The following is a 19138-nucleotide window of genomic DNA, read 5'->3' on the forward strand; positions in this document are numbered from 1 at the left end:
GAGGGGGGGTGATGGGGGGGTCTCTGGGGACCTATAGGGGCTTATAGGACTGTGAGGGGGGGTGATGGGGGGGTCTCTGGGGACCTATAGGGGCTTATAGGACTGTGAGGGGGGGTGATGGGGGGGTCTCTGGGGACCTATAGGGGCTTATAGGACTGTGAGGGGGGGTGATGGGGGGGTCTCTGGGGACCTATAGGGGCTTATAGGACTGTGAGGGGGGGTGATGGGGGGGTCTCTGGGGACCTATAGGGGCTTATAGGACTGTGAGGGGGGGTCTCTGGGGATCTGGGGGGGCCTGTAGGCCCCTGAGGGGGGGAGGTGGGGGGGCTCTGGGGGTCTATAGGGGCTGGAGGGGGGGATCTATAGGAGCCCGGCCGCTGGGGTCCCCCCTAAGCGAGGCGGGGTCCGCAGGTGTGTCCCGCTGTGGGTCGGGGCGCGGGGGGTGGAGTTCGACTGGCGGCACCTGCAGATGGGGCTGGACTCCAACATCAGCCTGGTGAGGGGGGGGGACTGGGAGGACTGGGAGGACTGGGGAGGGCTACTGGGGACTGGGGGGGTAATTGGGAGGTGAAATGGGGGGGTAATTGCACTGGGAGGGGGGCTGGGGGGATTAATTGGGGGACATAATGGGGGCAACTGGGGGGACTGGGAAGACTGGGGGGCATGGATGGGGGGGGCCACTGGGGGGGTATTGGGAGGTGAAATGTGGGGGGGACTGGGGGGGAACTGGGGGGGGGAGGTTTTGCCCCCGGGGGGTGGGTGTGTGTGTCATTATTCCCCCAGGGGGAAACTGGGAGGACTGGGGGGGAACTGGGGGGGGTTCTTGCTGTGGGGGGGGTCGTTATTCCCGCGGGGGGGGGTCGTTCCCACCCCCAACCCCCCCTTCCCCCCCCCCCCCAGGTGCGTCACGTGGCGGCGGCGGCGCTGCTCTGGGCTTCGGGGCGTCACGACCTGCCCCCCCGGCTCCGCCTGCCCCTGGGGGGGCTGCTGGCCGCCGCCGCCTACGAGGGCTTCCTCACCGGGTAGGCGGGGCCTCGGGAAGGGGCGGGGCCTCGGGAAGGGGCGGGGCTTCGTGGGGTGGGGCGTTGTGGGGGGGGGCAAAGGGGGCTCCCCCCTAACACCCACCCCTGGGGGGGGGCTGCTGGCCGCCGCTGCCTATGAGGGCTTCCTCAGTGGGTGGGCGGGGCTTGGGGTGGGTGGGGCCTCGGGAAGGGGCGGGGCTTCGTGAGGTGGGGCTTCGTGGGGGAGGGGCAAAGGGGGCTCCCCCCTAACACCCACCCCTGGGGGCGGCTGCTGGCCGCTGCTGCCTATGAGGGCTTCCTCAGTGGGTGGGCGGGGCTTGGGGTGGGTGGGGCCTCGGGAAGGGGCGGGGCTTCGTGAGGTGGGGCGTCGTGGGGGAGGGGCAAAGGGGGCTCCCCCCCTCCCAACACCTACCCAGGGGCTGGGGGGCTGCTGGTTACTGACTGGGTGGGTGTGGCTTTAAAAGTGGGTGTGGCTCCGAAGGGGGCGGGGCTTCTGGGGGTCTTAGGGGCTACCCCAGGGGTCCTGCTGACTGGGTGGGTGGGGCTTCAAAAGCAGGTGTGGCTTTCAAAAGTGGGTGTGGCTCCAAAAGGGTGGGGTTTCCTCCGGGGGGCGGGGCTTAGGGGCTGCTGAGGCTCAGGAGCATTTGCTCACTGGGTGGGCGGGGCTTCTTAGGAGGTGGGGCTTCAAGGCAGGGTGGGGCTTCGAGTAGGAGGCAGGGCTCTAGGTACTGCTGCAGGGTGGGGCTTCCATGAGGGGGTGTGGCTTAATGGGGTGGGGCCTAATTAGGGGCGGGTCCCTGGCTGCAATGCCTTTAGGTGCATGGGCGGGGCTAAAAGGGAGTGGGCGGGGCTTATACAGTGTGGGGTGGGGTCCCGGGGGGGTGGGGCTTGAGGACTGGTGGGGGCGGCCTTGCCTGCTTGTGGGTGGGTCTGGGGGCGTGGCCCGCCAGGGGGTGTGGCTTGTAAGCAACAGGATAGACCCTTACGGGGAGGTGTCTGAGGGTGAGGGGCGTGGCCCGGGGGGGCGTGGCGTCTGTGGTGGGTGTGTCCTCTGAAGCCCCGCCCTCTTCTCCCCACAGGTGGGCGGGGCAAGCGCTGGGGCTGGGCCCGTGGGGGGCTCTGGGGCTGCGGGCGCTGGGGGCGGCGGCCTTGGGGCTGGGGGCTCTCCGGCTGCTCGTCCCCCTCCTGCCCCCCCCCTGAATTAAAGGCACCTATAAGAGACTGGCAGAGCTTTATTGGACCCCGGGGGGCGGGGGGGACCCCCAAGTGTTTGGGGGGGGGATCCAGGTGGCCGGGGGGGGTCCCCAGTGGGAGAAACCCAGGTGTTTTGGGGGGGATCCAGGTGTTTTGGGGGACCCCAGTGGGAGAAACCCAGGTGTTTTGGGGGGGATCCAGGTGTTTTGGGGTCCCCAGTGGGGGAAACCCAGGTGTTTTGGGGGGGGATCCAGGTGTTTTGGGGGACCCAAGCATTTGGGGGGACCCCAGTGGGGGAAACCCAGGTGTTTTGGGGGGGGATCCAGGTGTTTTGGGGGACCCAAGCATTTGGGGGGACCCCAGTGGGGGAAACCCAGGTGTTTTGGGGGGGATCCAGGTGTTTTGGGGGACCCCAGTGGGGGAAACCCAGGTGTTTTGGGGGGGATCCAGGTGTTTTGGGGGGACCCAGATGTTTGGGGTGTGTGTGGAAGTGTTTGGGGGGGGCACCCAGGGGTTTGGGGGGGCACCCAGGGGTTTGGGGGGCACCCAGATATGTGGGAAGGGACCCAGGAGTTTGGGGGGGGACCCAGGTGTTTGGGGGATGCAGGTGTTTGGGGGGGACCCCAGTGGGGGAAACAAGCATTTGGAGGGACCAGGCATTTGGGGGGGGACCCAGATGTCCGGGGGGGACCCCTGTATTTGGGGGGGACCCCTGTATTTGGGGGGGACCCCGGTATTTGGGGGGGCTCCCGGCATCCGGGGCGGCACCTCAGCCTCCATCTCAGTAGTAGAGCTCTCGGTCCCACCAACCTGGGAGGGGGAGACACAGAGGGGTGAGGGTGGGGGGACCCCCAGGCGTCCGGGGGGGGACCCCGAGGTGTTGGGGGGGGGGGAGGGGGGGCGCACTCACTTCCCGGGTGTCTCCGTACTCCCAATTTCCGGATTTCGTCGTAGACGAGGATGAGGAGGCCGAAGGGCATCGGCACGAACCACCACTGGAACCTGGGGGATGGGGGGGGGGCGTGGTTAGGGGGGACCTGGGGGTCAGGGAGGGGGTCGGGGGGTACCCGCGTGTCCAAGAAGGGGGTTCGGGGGGGACACGCGGGTGTCCGGGAGGGGGTTCAGGAGGGGTCCTGGGTGCCTGGGAGGGGGGTCAGGGGGGGACCCCGGCATTCGGGGGGGGGGGTCGGGGGGGGACCCCGATATTCGGGGGGGGGGGTCTGGGGGGGACCCCGGCATTCGGGGGGGGGGCCTGGGGGGGACCCCGGCATCCGGGTGGGGGGGTCGGGGGGGGACCCTGGAATTCGGGGGGGGCAGGGGGGACCCCGGCATTCGGGAGGGGGGTCGGGGGGGGACCCCTGCGTTCGGGGGGGGGGTCGGGGGGGGACCCTGGAATTCGGGGGGGGCAGGGGGGACCTCGGCATGCGGGAGGGGGGTCGGGGGGGGGACCCTGACATCCAGGAGGGGGGTCGGGGGGAGGACCCCGGCATCCGGGGGGGGGTCGGGGGGGGACCCCGGCATCCGGGGGGGGGTCGGGGGGGGACCCCGGCATCCAGGCCCACCGGATGGGCATGAAGTTGAAGACGTTGGGCATCCCGGGGCAGTAGCAGAGGAAGCAGCCGATGGACACCTGGAACACGATGGCGATCACCAGGATCCGGTTCCTGCCGGGAGACGGGCTCCTATAGCGCCCTATGGGCACCTATAGCGCCCCATAGGCGCCCCACAGGCACCCCTGTGGGCACCGATAGTGCCGCTCAGGCTCCTATAGGAGAGCCCGAGGCCTGTAAACCCCTATAGGCACCAGAAGAGACCTCCACAGCCTCCTGTAGTCCCGATAGGTGGCGACAGAGCCCCTATAGCCCCTACAGACCCCATAGGCACTGGAAGAGCCCCTATAGCCCTCACAGACCCCAGAAGAACCCCTACAACCACCTGTAGGGGCTGGCAGAGCCCCTACAGACCCCATAAGCAGTGGCAGAGCCCCTATAGCCCCTACAGACCCCAGAAGAACCCCTACAACCACCTGTAGGGGCTGGCAGAGCCCGTATAGACCCCATAAGCAGTGGAAGAGCCCCTATAGCCCTCACACTCCCCAGAAGAACCCCTACAACCACCTGTAGGGGCTGGCAGAGCCCCTATAGACCCCCTAGGCACTGGAAGAGCCCCTATAGCCCTCACAGACCCCAGAAGAACCCCTACAACCACCTGTAGGGGCTGGCAGAGCCCCTACAGACCCCATAGGCACTGGAAGAGCCCCTATAGCCCTCACAGACCCCAGAAGAACCCCTACAACCACCTGTAGGGGCTGGCAGACCCCCTACAGACCCCATAAGCAGTGGAAGAGCCCCTATAGCCCTCACAGACCCCAGAAGAACCCCTACAACCACCTGTAGGGGCTGGCAGACCCCCTACAGACCCCCTAGGCACTGGAAGAGCCCCTATAGCCCTCACAGACCCCAGAAGAACCCCTACAACCACCTGTAGGGGCTGGCAGAGCCCCTACAGACCCCATAGGCACTGGAAGAGCCCCTATAGCCCTCACAGACCCCAGAAGAACCCCTACAACCACCTGTAGGGGCTGGCAGAGCCCCTATAGACCCCACAGGCACTGGAAGAGCCCCTATAGCCCTCACAGACCCCAGAAGAACCCCTACAACCACCTATAGGGGCTGGCAGAGCCCGTATAGACCCCATAAGCAGTGGAAGAGCCCCTATAGCCCTCACAGACCCCAGAAGAACCCCTACAACCACCTGTAGGGGCTGGCAGAGCCCCTATAGACCCCACAGGCACTGGAAGAGCCCCTATAGCCCTCACAGACCCCAGAAGAACCCCTACAACCACCTGTAGGGGCTGGCAGAGCCCCTACAGACCCCCTAGGCACTGGAAGAGCCCCTATAGCCCTCACAGACCCCAGAAGAACCCCTACAACCACCTGTAGGGGCTGGCAGAGCCCCTACAGACCCCATAGGCACTGGAAGAGCCCCTATAGCCCTCACAGACCCCAGAAGAACCCCTACAACCACCTGTAGGGGCTGGCAGACCCCCTACAGACCCCATAAGCAGTGGAAGAGCCCCTATAGCCCTCACAGACCCCAGAAGAACCCCTACAACCACCTGTAGGGGCTGGCAGACCCCCTACAGACCCCCTAGGCACTGGAAGAGCCCCTATAGCCCTCACAGACCCCAGAAGAACCCCTACAACCACCTGTAGGGGCTGGCAGAGCCCCTATAGACCCCATAAGCAGTGGAAGAGCCCCTATAGCCCTCACACTCCCCAGAAGAACCCCTACAACCACCCGTAGGTGCTGGCAGAGCCCCTATAGACCCCATAGGCACTGGCAGAACCTTTATAGCCCTATTGTTCCATAGGCACCAGCAGGGCCCCTATAGCACCCATAGGCAGCGGATGAGCCCGTTAACCCCCAGAAGAACCCCTATAGCCCCCATAGATACTGGCAGAGCCCCCACACCCTGATAGTCACTGGGAGAAGCCCCACTGACACCAGCAGAGTCCATCACCCCTTTGGCCCCCACAGGCGCTTGCAGAAGCCCTATAGGCACCCCCCTCCGTAGCCCCTATAGGCGCCCTCCTCCTATAGCCCCTATAGGCACCGGAAGAGGCCCTGCTGGAAGAGGGAGAGGCGTCGGGTCTTGCGGATGAGGACGTCGGCGATCTGGCACATCTCGATGCTGATGAAGAAGACGGTGTAGCAGGTGTACTGCTGGTAGCGGCGCTGCTCGAAGGTCTACGGGCAACCTATAGGTCAGGACGGGGGGGGCACGCACACACGTGTAGGGGCCTGTTGGGGGGGGGGTCCATAGGGCCCGTGCGTACCCATTGTTGGCCGTAGCTGTCCTGCAGCTCCTGCTCGTGGACGTCCTCCCAGCGCGGGCGCAACCCCAAGCAGAGCAGAGGCCACCAGCCCTCCTGCGCCATCGCCACGAAGTAGTCGGTGAAGCCGGCGAAGGACTGGATGGCACCTACCGGGGTGGGGGGTGTGTTAGGTGGGGACCCAGGCCGCCGGGGACCCACGTGTCCAGGGACCCAGGCACCCAGGGACCCAAGAACTAAGGGACCCAGGTGTCTGGGTGGCCAGGGACCCAGGGGACCAAGAACTAAGGGACCCAGGTGTCTGGGTGGCCAAGGACCCAGGGACCCAAGAACTAAGGGACCCAGGTGTCTGGGTGGCCAAGGACCCAGGTGCCCAAGAACTAAGGGACCCAGGTGTCTGGGTGGCCAAGGACCCAGGTGCCCAAGAACTAAGGGACCCAGGTGTCTGGGTGGCCAGGGACCCAGGTGCCCAAGAACTAAGGGACCCAGGTGTCTGGGTGGCCAAGGACCCAGGGGACCAAGAACTAAGGGACCCAGGTGTCTGGGTGGCCAAGGACCCAGGGGACCAAGAACTAAGGGACCCAGGTGTCTGGGTGGCCAAGGACCCAGGGGACCAAGAACTAAGGGACCCAGGTGTCTGGGTGGCCAAGGACCCAGGTGCCCAAGAACTAAGGGACCCAGGTGTCTGGGTGGCCAAGGACCCAGGGGACCAAGAACTAAGGGACCCAGGTGTCTGGGTGGCCAGGGACCCAGGTGCCCAAGAACTAAGGGACCCAGGTGTCTGGGTGGCCAGGGACCCAGGGACCCAAGAACTAAGGGACCCAGGTGTCTGGGTGGCCAAGGACCCAGGTGCCCAAGAACTAAGGGACCCAGGTGTCTGGGTGGCCAGGGACCCAGGTGCCCAAGAACTAAGGGACCCAGGTGTCTGGGTGGCCAAGGACCCAGGTGCCCAAGAACTAAGGGACCCAGGTGTCTGGGTGGCCAGGGACCCAGGTGCCCAAGAACTAAGGGACCCAGGTGTCTGGGTGGCCAAGGACCCAGGGGACCAAGAACTAAGGGACCCAGGTGTCTGGGTGGCCAAGGACCCAGGGGACCAAGAACTAAGGGACCCAGGTGTCTGGGTGGCCAGGGACCCAGGTGCCCAAGAACTAAGGGACCCAGGTGTCTGGGTGGCCAAGGACCCAGGGGACCAAGAACTAAGGGACCCAGGTGTCTGGGTGGCCAAGGACCCAGGGACCCAAGAACTAAGGGACCCAGGTGTCTGGGTGGCCAGGGACCCAGGTGCCCAAGAACTAAGGGACCCAGGTGTCTGGGTGGCCAAGGACCCAAGTGCCCAAGAACTAAGGGACCCAGGTGTCTGGGTGGCCAAGGACCCAGGGGACCAAGAACTAAGGGACCCAGGTGTCTGGGTGGCCAAGGACCCAGGTGCCCAAGAACTAAGGGACCCAGGTGTCTGGGTGGCCAAGGACCCAGGGGACCAAGAACTAAGGGACCCAGGTGTCTGGGTGGCCAGGGACCCAGGTGCCCAAGAACTAAGGGACCCAGGTGTCTGGGTGGCCAAGGACCCAGGGGACCAAGAACTAAGGGACCCAGGTGTCTGGGTGGCCAAGGACCCAGGGACCCAAGAACTAAGGGACCCAGGTGTCTGGTCACCCAGGTGTCTGGTCACCCAGGTGTCTGGGGACCCAAGGACTCAAGAACTAAGGGACCCAGGTCTCCAGGGACCCAAGTGTCTGGGGACCCAAGGTCCAAGGACCCAGGCATCTGGGTGGCCAAGGACCTGCGTGGCCAAGGACCTGGGTGTCCAAGGAGCCATACATCTAAGGACCTGGGCACCCTGGTGGCACCCGGGGGACCCACACATCTGCACACCCATGTGTCTGGGGCACCCATGGACCCAGGCATCCAGGGGAGCCCAACGTCTAGACCAGCCAGACCCACCCAAGGTGGACACTGGCGTCTGGGGACCACCCCACCCCCCAGCCCCCTTTCCCTTGGGAACCCAGGAGTTCCCCCCCCTCTTGGCCACAGCCCACTCAATCCCTCCCCCAGTTGGACCCTGGCACCCAGGACCCTCCCCAACCCCTGGGGGGACCCCAGCATCCGGGACCCTCCCCCACCCGCGGGGGGGACCCCGGGTCGTACCAATCTGGAAGTAGGAATAAGCTGCCAAGGGTTCGTTGACCAATCGGTCGCGTCGAGGGTTGCGGGGCTTCAGGTGCATGATGTCACTCTCCGCCCTCTCATAGGCCAAGGAGACCGAGGGGAACTGTGGACCCAGGCATCCGGGTGAGGGACCCAGATGTGTGGGTGAAGGACCCCAATGTCCGTGTGAAGAACCCCAGTTCCTGGGTGAGGAACCTCAACGACCAGTTGATGGACTGGTTGATGTGGGGACCCAGCTATTGGGGCAGGGGGCACCCAGGCATCCAGTTTGGGGACCCTGGTGTCCCGGAGGGACCCCGATATCCAGGTGAGGCACCCAGATGTGTGGGTGAAGGACCCCAATGTCCATATGAGGAAGAACCCCAGTTCCTGGGTGAGGAACCTCAACGACCAGTTGATGGACTGGTTGATGTGGGGACCCAGCTATTGGGGCAGGGGGCACCCAGGCATCCAGTTTGGGGACCCTGGTGTCCCGGAGGGACCCCGATATCCAGGTGAGGCACCCAGATGTGTGGGTGAAGGACCCCAATGTCCATATGAGGAAGAACCCCAGTTCCTGGGTGAGGAACCTCAACGACCAGTTGATGGACTGGTTGATGTGGGGACCCAGCTATTGGGGCAGGGGGCACCCAGGCATCCAGTTTGGGGACCCTGGTGTCCCAGAGGGACCCCGATATCCAGGTGAGGCACCCAGATGTGTGGGTGAAGGACCCCAATGTCCATATGAAGAAGAACCCCAGTTCCTGGGTGAGGAACCTCAACGACCAGTTGATGGACTGGTTGATGTGGGGACCCAGCTATTGGGGCAGGGGGCACCCAGGCATCCCGTTTGGGGACCCCGGTGTCCCAGAGGGACCCCGATATCCAGGTGAGGCACCCAGATGTGTGGGTGAAGGACCCCAATGTCCATATGAGGAACCCCAGTTCCTGGGTGAGGAACCTCAACGACCGATGGACACCCAAGTGCCCAGGCCGGGGCGGGGGAGGGACACCCCCCCCCATATTGGGGTGGGGGTGGGGGGACCCAGGTGTCCGGGCACTCACGATGTCGGTGCAGAGCTCGATGAAGAGGATGGTGATGCAGCCCAAGGGCAGGGGGACGCTGGCCGTGATGTAGATGAGGTAGGGCGTCAACTCGGGGATGTTCTTGGTCAAGGTGTAGGCGATGGACTTCTTCAGGTTGTCAAAGATCAAGCGGCCTGGGAAGGGCGGGGACAGCGTCACCGGGGCGGTGTCACCTCGTGCCACCCCCCCCCACGGCGGTGTCCCCAGCCCCACCTTGCTCCACGCCGGTGACGATGGAGGCGAAGTTGTCGTCGAGGAGGATCATGTCGGCCGCGTTCTTGGCGGCGTCGGAGCCCGCGATGCCCATGGCCACGCCGATGTCGGCCTTCTTCAGCGCGGGGGAGTCGTTCACCCCGTCCCCCGTCACCGCCACGATGGCGCCCTGGGGACATCGTGAGGGGTGAGGACCATCCCCATCCCCACCCCGATGGTGGCACCTTGGGGACATGGGACCTTCCCCATCCCTGCCATGGTGGCACCTTGGGGACATGGGACCATCCCCACCCCAATGGTGGCACCTTGGGGACATGGGACCATCCCCATCCCCACCATGGTGGCACCTTGGGGACATGGGACCATCCCCATCCCCACCATGGTGGCACCTTGGGGACACGGGGACCATCCCCATCCCCACCCCAATGGTGGCATCTTGGGGACACGGGGACCATCCCCATCCCCACCCCAATGGTGGCATCTTGGGCACATGGGGACCATCCCCACCCCAATGGTGGCACCTTGGGGACATGGGACCATCCCCATCCCCACCCCAATGGTGGCATCTTGGGGACATGGGACCATCCCCACCATGGTGGCACCTTGGGGGCATGGGACCATCCCCACCCCAATGGTGGCACCTTGGGGACATGGGACCATCCCCATCCCCACCCCAATGGTGGCATCTTGGGCACATGGGGACCATCCCCACCCCAATGGTGGCACCTTGGGGACATGGGGACCATCCCCACCCCAATGGTGGCACCTTGGGGACACGGGGACCATCCCCATCCCCACCCCAATGGTGGCACCGTGGGGACACGGGGACCATCCCCACCCCAATGGTGGCACCCTGGGGACATGGGGACCATCCCCATCCCCACCATGGTGGCACCTTGGGGACATGGGACCATCCCCATCCCCACCCCAATGGTGGCACCTTGGGGACACGGGGACCATCCCCACCCCAATGGTGGCACCCTGGGGACATGGGGACCATCCCCATCCCCACCATGGTGGCACCTTGGGGACATGGGACCATCCCCATCCCCACCCCAATGGTGGCACCTTGGGGACATGGGACCATCCCCACCCCAATGGTGGCACATCTCTGGTCATCCCAATGTCCCCAAGGCCACCCAATGTCCCCTCCCCTCCTGGACTTGGTGATGGCCTCGAGCTGTGCCCGTGTCCCCAGTACCCCCAACTCCCCCAGTGTCCCCCCCCAGTGTCCCCTCCGTGTCCCCAGTGTCCCCACCAGCCGCTGGCAGCTCTCCACGATGACAAGCTTCTGCTGCGGTGACGTCCGGGCGAAGACCATCTCGGGGTGGGCGCGGAGGAGACCCTCCAGGGACTCGGGTGTCATGGCCGCCAGCTCCGCCCCCGTCACCACCCGCGCCCGCGCCTGCCTGGGTGGGGGGACACCACCAGACGTCCGGGTGTCACCCCGCCCCGCCCCACACGCCGCGGGGTCCCCTTTCCCCGGACGCTTGGGTCCCACCTGGGGTCCACCTGTTCGAGGGGCACCCGCAGACGAGCTGCCACCTCCTCGGGGGTCTCGCTGCCCTCCGAGATGATGCCGACGGCCGCCGCGATGGCCTTGGCCGTGATGGGGTGGTCCCCGGTCACCATGATCACCTGGGGACATTGGTGTGGGTCTGATGGCCACCCGTGGCCCTGGTGGCTCCTCATGGTCCTCTGTGGCGGCCCACAACCCCCCAGCCCCATGTTCTTGGTGTCCCCCCCATCGTCATGTTCCTCATGTCCCCAAACCCTTCCAGGTCCTTCCACCTCCTTGGTGTCCCCCCATCCCCACGTCCCTCTTAGTCCCCATGTCCCTCTCCTGCCCCCCATGTCCTTGGTGTCCCCCCATCCCCACGTCCCTCTTAGTCCCCATGTCCCTCTCGTGCCCCCCATCTCCTTGGTGTCCCCCCATCCCCACATCCCTCTTGTGCCCCCCATGTCCTTGGTGTCCCCCCATCCCCACGTCCCTCTTAGTCCCCATGTCCCTCTTGTGCCCCCCATCTCCTTGGTGTCCCCCCATCCCCACGTCCCTCTCGTGCCCCCCATCTCCTTGGTGTCCCCCCATCCCCACGTCCCCCCTCAATCTCCATGGCCCCCCACGTCCTTCCACCTCCTTGGTGTCCCCCCATCCCCACGTCCCTCTTAGTCCCCACGTCCCTCTTGTGCCCCCCATGTCCTTGGTGTCCCCCCATCCCCACGTCCCTCTTAGTCCCCCACGTCCTTGGCGTCCCCCATCCCCACGTCCCCCCTCAATCTCCATGTCCCCCCAAGACCTTCCATCTCCTTGGTGTCCCCCCATCCCCACGTCCCTCTCGTGCCCCCCACCTCCTTGGTGTCCCCCCGTCCCCACGTCCCTCTCGTGCCCCCCAACTCCTTGGTGTCCCCCATCCCCACGTCCCCCCTCAATCTCCATGTCCCCCCATGACCTTCCACCTCCTTGGTGTCCCCCCATCCCCACGTCCCTCTCGTGCCCCCCACCTCCTTGGTGTCCCCCCATCCCCACGTCCCTCTCGTGCCCCCCACCTCCTTGGTGTCCCCCCATCCCCACGTCCCTCTCGTGCCCCCCACCTCCTTGGTGTCCCCCCATCCCCACGTCCCTCTCGTGCCCCCATCTCCTTGGTGTCCCCCATCCCCACGTCCCCCCTCAATCTCCATGTCCCCCCATGACCTTCCACCTCCTTGGTGTCCCCCCATCCCCACGTCCCTCTCGTGCCCCCCATCTCCTTGGTGTCCCCCATCCCCACGTCCCCCCTCAATCTCCATGTCCCCCCATGACCTTCCACCTCCTTGGTGTCCCCCCATCCCCACGTCCCTCTCGTGCCCCCCACCTCCTTGGTGTCCCCCCATCCCCACGTCCCTCTCGTGCCCCCATCTCCTTGGTGTCCCCCATCCCCACGTCCCCCCTCAATCTCCATGTCCCCCCATGACCTTCCACCTCCTTGGTGTCCCCCCATCCCCACGTCCCTCTCGTGCCCCCCATCTCCTTGGTGTCCCCCATCCCCACGTCCCCCCTCAATCTCCATGTCCCCCCATGACCTTCCACCTCCTTGGTGTCCCCCCCATCCCCACGTCCCTCTCGTGCCCCCCACCTCCTTGGTGTCCCCCCGTCCCCACAAGCCCCCTACCCTGATACCGGCCGTGCGACACTTGAGCACGGCCTGGGGGACGGTGGCGCGGGGTGGGTCGATCATGGACACCAGCCCGGCGAAGCAGAGCCCCACGGCCACCTCCGGCAGGGTCTCGGGGTCCGTCCCCGCCGCCACCGTCCCCGCCGGCAGCCAGCGGGCGCAGAACCCTTGGGAGGAACGAGGGGGGAGGGCGTTGGGGGCCGCGGGGGGGGCGTTGGGGGCTCTGTGCGTGGGGGCGTGGCATGTGTCACCCCCAGCCCACCTCCCCCATGCCCTTCCATGCCCCCTACGTGGACCTCCATGTTGCCATGTCCCCACGTCCCCGTGGTGTCCCCCCGTCCCCACGTCCCCCCGTCCCCGTGGTGTCCCCCCATCCCCACGTCCCCCATCTCCCCATGGTGTCCCCCCATCCCCACGTCCCCCACCTCCCCGTGGTGTCCCCCCGTCCCCACGTCCTCCATCTCCCCATGGTGTCCCCCCATCCCCACGTCCCCCACCTCCCCGTGGTGTCCCCCCGTCCCCACGTCCCCCACCTCCCCGTGGTGTCCCCCCGTCCCCACGTCCCCATCTCCCCGTGGTGTCCCCCCGTCCCCACGTCCTCCATCTCCCCATGGTGTCCCCCCATCCCCACGTCCCCCACCTCCCCGTGGTGTCCCCCCATCCCCACGTCCTCCATCTCCCCATGGTGTCCCCCCGTCCCCACGTCCCCCATCTCCCCGTGGTGTCCCCCCGTCCCCACGTCCCCACGTCCCCGTGGTGTCCCCCCGTCCCCACGTCCCCATCTCCCCGTGGTGTCCCCCCATCCCCACGTCCCCCACCTCCTCACCACACCCCCCATCCCCACTCCCCCCACCTCCCCACCGCGCCCCCCATCCCCACGCCCTCCATCTCCCCACCACGCCCCCCATCCCCACGCCCTCCACCTCCCCACCGCGCCCCCCATCCCCACGCCCTTCACCTCCCCACCGCGCCCCCCATCCCCACGCCCTCCACCTCCCCACCGCGCCCCCCATCCCCACGCCCTCCACCTCCCCACCACGCCCCCCATCCCCACGCCCTCCACCTCCCCACCACATCCCCCATCCCCACGCCCTCCACCTCCTCACCACATCCCCCATCCCCACGCCCTCCACCTCCCCACCACGCCCCCCATCCCCACGCCCTCCACCTCCCCACCACATCCCCCATCCCCACGCCCTCCACCTCCCCACCGCGCCCCCCATCCCCACGCCCTCCACCTCCCCACCGCGCCCCCCATCCCCATGCCCTCCACCTCCCCACCGTGCCCCCCATCCCCACGCCCTCCACCTCCCCACCACATCCCCCATCCCCGCGCCCCCTCCATCCCCGTCCCCCCACTCACCCAGCACCCTCTCCCCACGGCCCCCCAGCTCGGCGTAGGCCCCCTCGAAGGCCTCCCGCCACTGGGCGTCCAGGGCCAGCTCCTGCCCCTTCAGCAGGACGGCGCCGCACCGCTCCAGCACCCGCTCGGGGGCTCCCTTCAGCACCAGCAGCTGCCGTTCGCCGGCCTCGTGGACCGAGAGCTGCCGGGGGACCCGGGGGCCTGAGCTCCCACCCGCCCCCCCGGGACCCTCACGGACCCCTCCGTCCACCTCCCCGATGCCTGGGTTCCTTTTTCGGACCCCTGGTGTCCCCTTCCCGCCCCCCTGGGACCCCTTCCCACACCCCTGGGACCCCTTCCCACACCCATGGGACCTCTTCCCACACCCATGGGACCCCTTCCCCCCCCACTGGGACCCCTTCCCGCCCCCCTGGGACCCCTTCCCACACCCTTGCGCCCCCTTCCCACACCCCTGGGACCCCTTCCCAGACCCCTGGATCCCCTTCCCAGACTCCTGCGTCCCTTCCCAGACCCATGGATCCCCTTCCCACCCCCCTGGGATCCCTTCCCGCCCCCCTGGGACCCCTTCCCACACCCCTGGGACCCCCTCCCGCCCCACTGGGACCCCTTCCCGCCCCCCGGGACCCCTTCCCACACCCTTGCGCCCCCTTCCCACACCCCTGGGACCCCTTCCCGCCCCCCTGGGACCCCTTCCCAGACCCCTGGATCCCCTTCCCGCCCCCTGGGACCCCTTCCCACACCCATGGGACCCCTTCCTACCCCCTGGGACCCCTTCCCACCCCCCTGGGATCCATTCCCGCCCCCCTGGGACCCCTTCCCACACCCCTGGGACCCCTTCCTGCACCCCTGGGACCCCTTTCCACACCCTTGCGCCCCCTTCCCAGACTCCTGGATCCCCTTCCCAGACTCCTGCGTCCCTTCCCAGACCCCTGAGACCCCTTCCCACACCCCTGTGACCCCTTCCCACACCCCTGGGACCCCTTCCCGCACCCCTGGGACCCCTTCCTGCCCCCTGGGACCCCTTCCCGCCCCCTGGGACCCCTTCCCACACCCTTGCGCCCCCTTCCCAGACCCCTGAGACCCCTTCCCGCCCCCCTGGGACCCCTTCCCGCACCTGGAACTTGTTGGTGGAGTTGAAGGGCAGCTCGGCCACCTTGGGGAACCGTCCCCGCGCTTCCGCCACCGACCCCACCGTCACCTCCGCGAACTTGAGCAGCGCCGTTTCCGAAGCGTCGCCGATGACCTCACGCTGCGGGGGGGTGGGGGGTGGGTGGGGGGGGGCAGGGTGGTATCAGGGGTTCCACCCCCCCCCCCCCATATAGCAGCCCCCTATGGGGGTTGGGTGTTCCTGGATTGCCCTCCCAGCCCCATAGAGGCCTCCTATAAGGGTTCTATATGACATTTCCAGCCCCATATAGAGCCCCTATGGGCATCCTGACCCCTATATACCCCTCCCAGCCCCATTTAATGGCCTTATGGGGGTCCTGGCCCTTATATGCCCCTCCCAGCCCTGCATAGGACCCCTATACACCCCCCCCCACCTCCCTATAAGACCTCTATGGGGGTCTCTGTATGCCCTATATTGTGCCCCTATGGGGGTTCTGGCCACCTATACACCCTTCCTAGCCCCACATAGTGCCCCTATGGGGGTTATGGCCGCCTATACACCCTTCCTAGCCCCACATAGTGCCCCTATGGGGGTTATGGCCGCCTATACACCCTTCCTAGCCCCACATAGTGCCCCTATGGGGGTTCTGGCCACCTATACACCCTTCCTAGCCCCACATAGTGCCCCTATGGGGGTTATGGCCGCCTATACACCCTTCCTAGCCCCACATAGTGCCCCTATGGGGGTTCTGGCCGCCTATACACCCTTTCTAGCCCCACATAGTGCCCCTATAGGAGTCCTGGCCCCTATACATGTCTCCCAATCCCACCTAAAGCCCCGTATAGGTTCCCTATATGCCCCTCCCAGCCCCATAGAGGGCACCTATAGGGCCCGCGGCCCCATACGCGCCCCACCTTGGCCACGGGGACGTTGTCCTGTCCCGGCTTGAACTGGGCCCTGTTGCAGAGGGTGACGACGCGGCTCAGCATGGTCCACGTCTCCGACGACTGGTCGAAGCTCTGACCTGGGTGGTGGGACGTGAGGGGGTCACCTCGGTGGGCCCTGGGGGGGGTGTGTATGGGGCGGGGTGTGTGGTGGGCTGGGGGCGGGCACAGCCACCCGGCTCACCCGATTGGTCCTCGGTCGTGTCGGCCGTATGGATCTGGTTGTCGAACCAGAGGTGCGCCACCGTCATCCGGTTCTGGGTGAGGGTCCCCGTCTTGTCGGAGCAGATGACCGAGGTGGAACCCAACGTCTCCACCGCTTCCAGGTTCTTCACCACGCAGTTCTTCCGCGCCAGCCTCTTGGCCGTCAACGAGAGGCAAACCTGGGGCCGGAGAAGGCCCTCAGCACCCTGGGGGACCCTATGGCACCCATGGGACCCCCTGGAGCTCCTGGGGTGGTCTTGGAGTCACGGGGACCGCCAGGAAAGACCACGGACCCATAGGGACAACCAGAAGCTATAGAGCATCCGTGGGTTGCGTTAGGGTCCTGTGTGAGCCCCATGGAGACCCTCAAGGGCTCTGTAGCACCCATGGTTTGTGTTGGACCCATGGGGACCTCCTGTGGTGGCCTTGAAGCCGCGGGGACCCCCAGGAAGGCATTTGATGGCCGCGGACTCATCAGGGCCGATGCACCCCCCCGCCACCCCCTGGGTTGTGTTGGACCTCGAAGCCCCACGATGACCCTCAAAGGCCCCATAGCACCCATGGTTTGTGACGGGACCCACCACCCTAGAGCTCCAACCCCTGCGACACCCCAAGCCATACCGTGACGGTGGCCAGCAGCCCCTCAGGGACGTAGGCCACGACGATGGCCATGAAGAAGACCATGGCACGGAGGAAGGTGTAGCCGATGACCATGGCCACCACGAAGAAGGTGGCGCCGAAGAAGATGGCGAGGCCGGCGATGATGTCAACGAAGTGCTCGATCTCGATGGCGATGGGTGTCTTCTCGTTCTCCACCCCCGAGGCCAAGCTGGCGATGCGCCCGATGATGGTCCGGTCACCCGTGTTGATCACCAACCCCATGGCTGTACCTGTAGGACCCAGATATCTGGGTGGGTTAGGGGGCCCGGGCGTTTGGGGAGGGGGGGGGGGCGGACCCCCGGTGTTCGGGTGGGACGCACCTTCTAGACACATGGTGGAGAAGAAGGCGATGTTACGGGTCTCCAAGGGCGACTCATGGGTGCACTCGGGTGACCGCGTCTGGGGCTCCGACTCCCCCGTCAACGACGAGTTGTCCACCTGGAGATGGGGGGTGGAAGGACATGGCTCAACCCCGGGGTAGGGGGGCACCCGGGCATCCCCCTCCCCACCCACAGAGGACCCCACCTTGCAACCCTGAGCCGAGATGATGCGGATGTCTGCAGGAACTCGGTCCCCTCCTTTGATCTCCACCAGGTCACCCACCACCAACTCGTTGGCGTTGATCTGGAGTTTGTCTCCTTCCCGGATCACCGTGGCTTGCTGGAGGTGACAGAGGAACCCGGGTGACCGGTTGAGGACCCCCAACGCCCACGTAGGGGAAGGGACCCCACCACCCGGGTGACACCACCGCCCCCACCTGAGGGACCAGGTTCTTGAAGCTGGCGATGATGTTGGTGCTCTTGAACTCTTGGTAGTAGCCGAAGCAACCGGTGACGACGACGACGGCGATGAGGGCAATGGCGAGGTACAGCTGGGGGTGGTGGGGACAGGATCAGGCCCGCAGGGTGGGGACTCAGGCGTCCAAGCACCCCACCCACCCACCCACCCAAGGGAACGCAGGTGTCCTGCCCTCTAGAGGGTCCCAGGCATCTGGTTCCTCCCCCAGACCCCCCCAAAGTTGCCCCTTCCCAAGGGTCCCTGGCTTCCAGGTGCCCCCCAAGATGGGCCCAGATGTTCTCCAGATGTACCCTGGTGACCCCCCCAAGATGGACCAAGGTGTTCCCCAACCCAGATGGACCCAGACGTTCCCCAGGTGCTCCCCCAGATGTACCCAGGTGTTCCTCAACCCATGGACCCAGATGTTCCCTCAAGATGGACCCAAGCATTCTCCACCCCAGATAGACCCAGATGTTCCCCCAGAAGGGCCCAGGTGCTCCGCAACTCATGGACCCAGATGTTCTACAGCCCAGGTGGACCCAGATGTTCCCCAAGATGGACCGAATTGTTCCTCAGCTCAGGGACCCCAACGTCCCCCCCCAAGATGGACCCAGATGTTCTCCCAAGATGGACCCAAGTGTTCTCCACCCCAGATGGACCCAGATGTTCTCCCAGGAACCAGATGGACCCAGGACTTCCTCAACCCATGGGTGTGTGTCCCCCCCCCCCGAGATGAACCCAGGTTCCACCCCTAAAATAGACCCAGATGTCCCCCCCCAAAGATGGACCCAGGTGTCCGGCCTACGTTGTCGGAGCTGCCGCGGTCACCCTCCCCCTCCTGCACGCCGTAGGCGATGAGGCAAATGGCCGCCGCCACCCACATCAGGCACTGGAGACCCCCGGCCAACTGCCGCCCAAACTTGACGCACTCGGGGGTCCCCCGGGGTGGGCGGAGCTCGTTGGGGCCGTCCCTCAGCAGCCGCTCGGCTGCCACCGCCTCCACCAGGCCCTGCCGGGGTCAAGTGGGGTCATGGGGTCAATGGGGTCAATGGGGTTTGTGGGGGTCAACGGGGGTGATGAGGTCAACAGGTTGATGGAGGTCACGGAGATGACTGGGGTCAATGGGGTTGGTGGGGTCAACAGGTTTGAGTGAGGTCAGTGGGGTCAACCGGGGTCATGGCATTGGCCGGGGCCAATGGGGTCAATGGGGTTAATGGGGTCAATGGGGTCAACAGGGGTCATGGCATTGACCGGGGCCAATGGGGTCAATGGGGTTAATGGGGTCAATCGGGTCAACAGGGGTCATGGCATTGACTGGGGCCAATGGGGTCAATGGGGTTAATGGGGTCAATGGGGTCAACAGGGGTCATGGCATTGACCGGGGCCAATGGGGTCAATGGGGTTAATGGGGTCAATGGGGTCAACAGGGGTCAT

General features: G+C 66.1%; 2 protein-coding genes across 5 annotated transcripts in view; one reads left to right on the plus strand and one right to left on the minus strand.

Annotated features, from left to right (window-relative positions):
* Positions 1-385: 385 nt before the first annotated feature.
* LOC135311468 (BOS complex subunit TMEM147-like) lies at positions 386-2243 on the plus strand. Its single transcript, XM_064440595.1, has 3 exons — positions 386-496; positions 901-1022; positions 2102-2243. Exons 1-3 carry the CDS (start codon positions 470-472, stop codon positions 2220-2222), a joined length of 270 nt encoding a protein of 89 aa, XP_064296665.1. The 5' UTR covers positions 386-469; the 3' UTR covers positions 2223-2243.
* A 468-nt stretch (positions 2244-2711) lies between these two features.
* Positions 2712-19138, minus strand: part of ATP4A (ATPase H+/K+ transporting subunit alpha) — a 40236-nt gene continuing 23809 nt past the window's right edge. For all 4 annotated transcript variants that reach the window (XM_064440593.1, XM_064440592.1, XM_064440591.1 and 1 more), the window contains exons 4-23: positions 18510-18713; positions 17685-17798; positions 17453-17587; positions 17248-17365; positions 16889-17157; positions 16248-16446; positions 16034-16143; positions 15126-15260; positions 14012-14192; positions 12646-12815; positions 10998-11134; positions 10755-10905; positions 9497-9665; positions 9263-9417; positions 8198-8321; positions 6056-6201; positions 5833-5966; positions 3779-3880; positions 3127-3218; positions 2712-3026 (exon numbers count right to left, since the gene is read on the minus strand). In XM_064440593.1, coding sequence (XP_064296663.1) covers positions 2998-3026; positions 3127-3218; positions 3779-3880; positions 5833-5966; positions 6056-6201; positions 8198-8321; positions 9263-9417; positions 9497-9665; positions 10755-10905; positions 10998-11134; positions 12646-12815; positions 14012-14192; positions 15126-15260; positions 16034-16143; positions 16248-16446; positions 16889-17157; positions 17248-17365; positions 17453-17587; positions 17685-17798; positions 18510-18713 — 2874 coding nt within the window. In that variant the 3' untranslated portion in view covers positions 2712-2997. The remainder of the gene's footprint in view (positions 3027-3126; positions 3219-3778; positions 3881-5832; positions 5967-6055; positions 6202-8197; positions 8322-9262; positions 9418-9496; positions 9666-10754; positions 10906-10997; positions 11135-12645; positions 12816-14011; positions 14193-15125; positions 15261-16033; positions 16144-16247; positions 16447-16888; positions 17158-17247; positions 17366-17452; positions 17588-17684; positions 17799-18509; positions 18714-19138) is intronic.

The sequence above is a fragment of the Phalacrocorax carbo genome, unplaced genomic scaffold, assembly GCF_963921805.1.
Source record: "Phalacrocorax carbo unplaced genomic scaffold, bPhaCar2.1 SCAFFOLD_201, whole genome shotgun sequence".
Taxonomy (NCBI): Eukaryota; Metazoa; Chordata; class Aves; order Suliformes; family Phalacrocoracidae; genus Phalacrocorax; species Phalacrocorax carbo.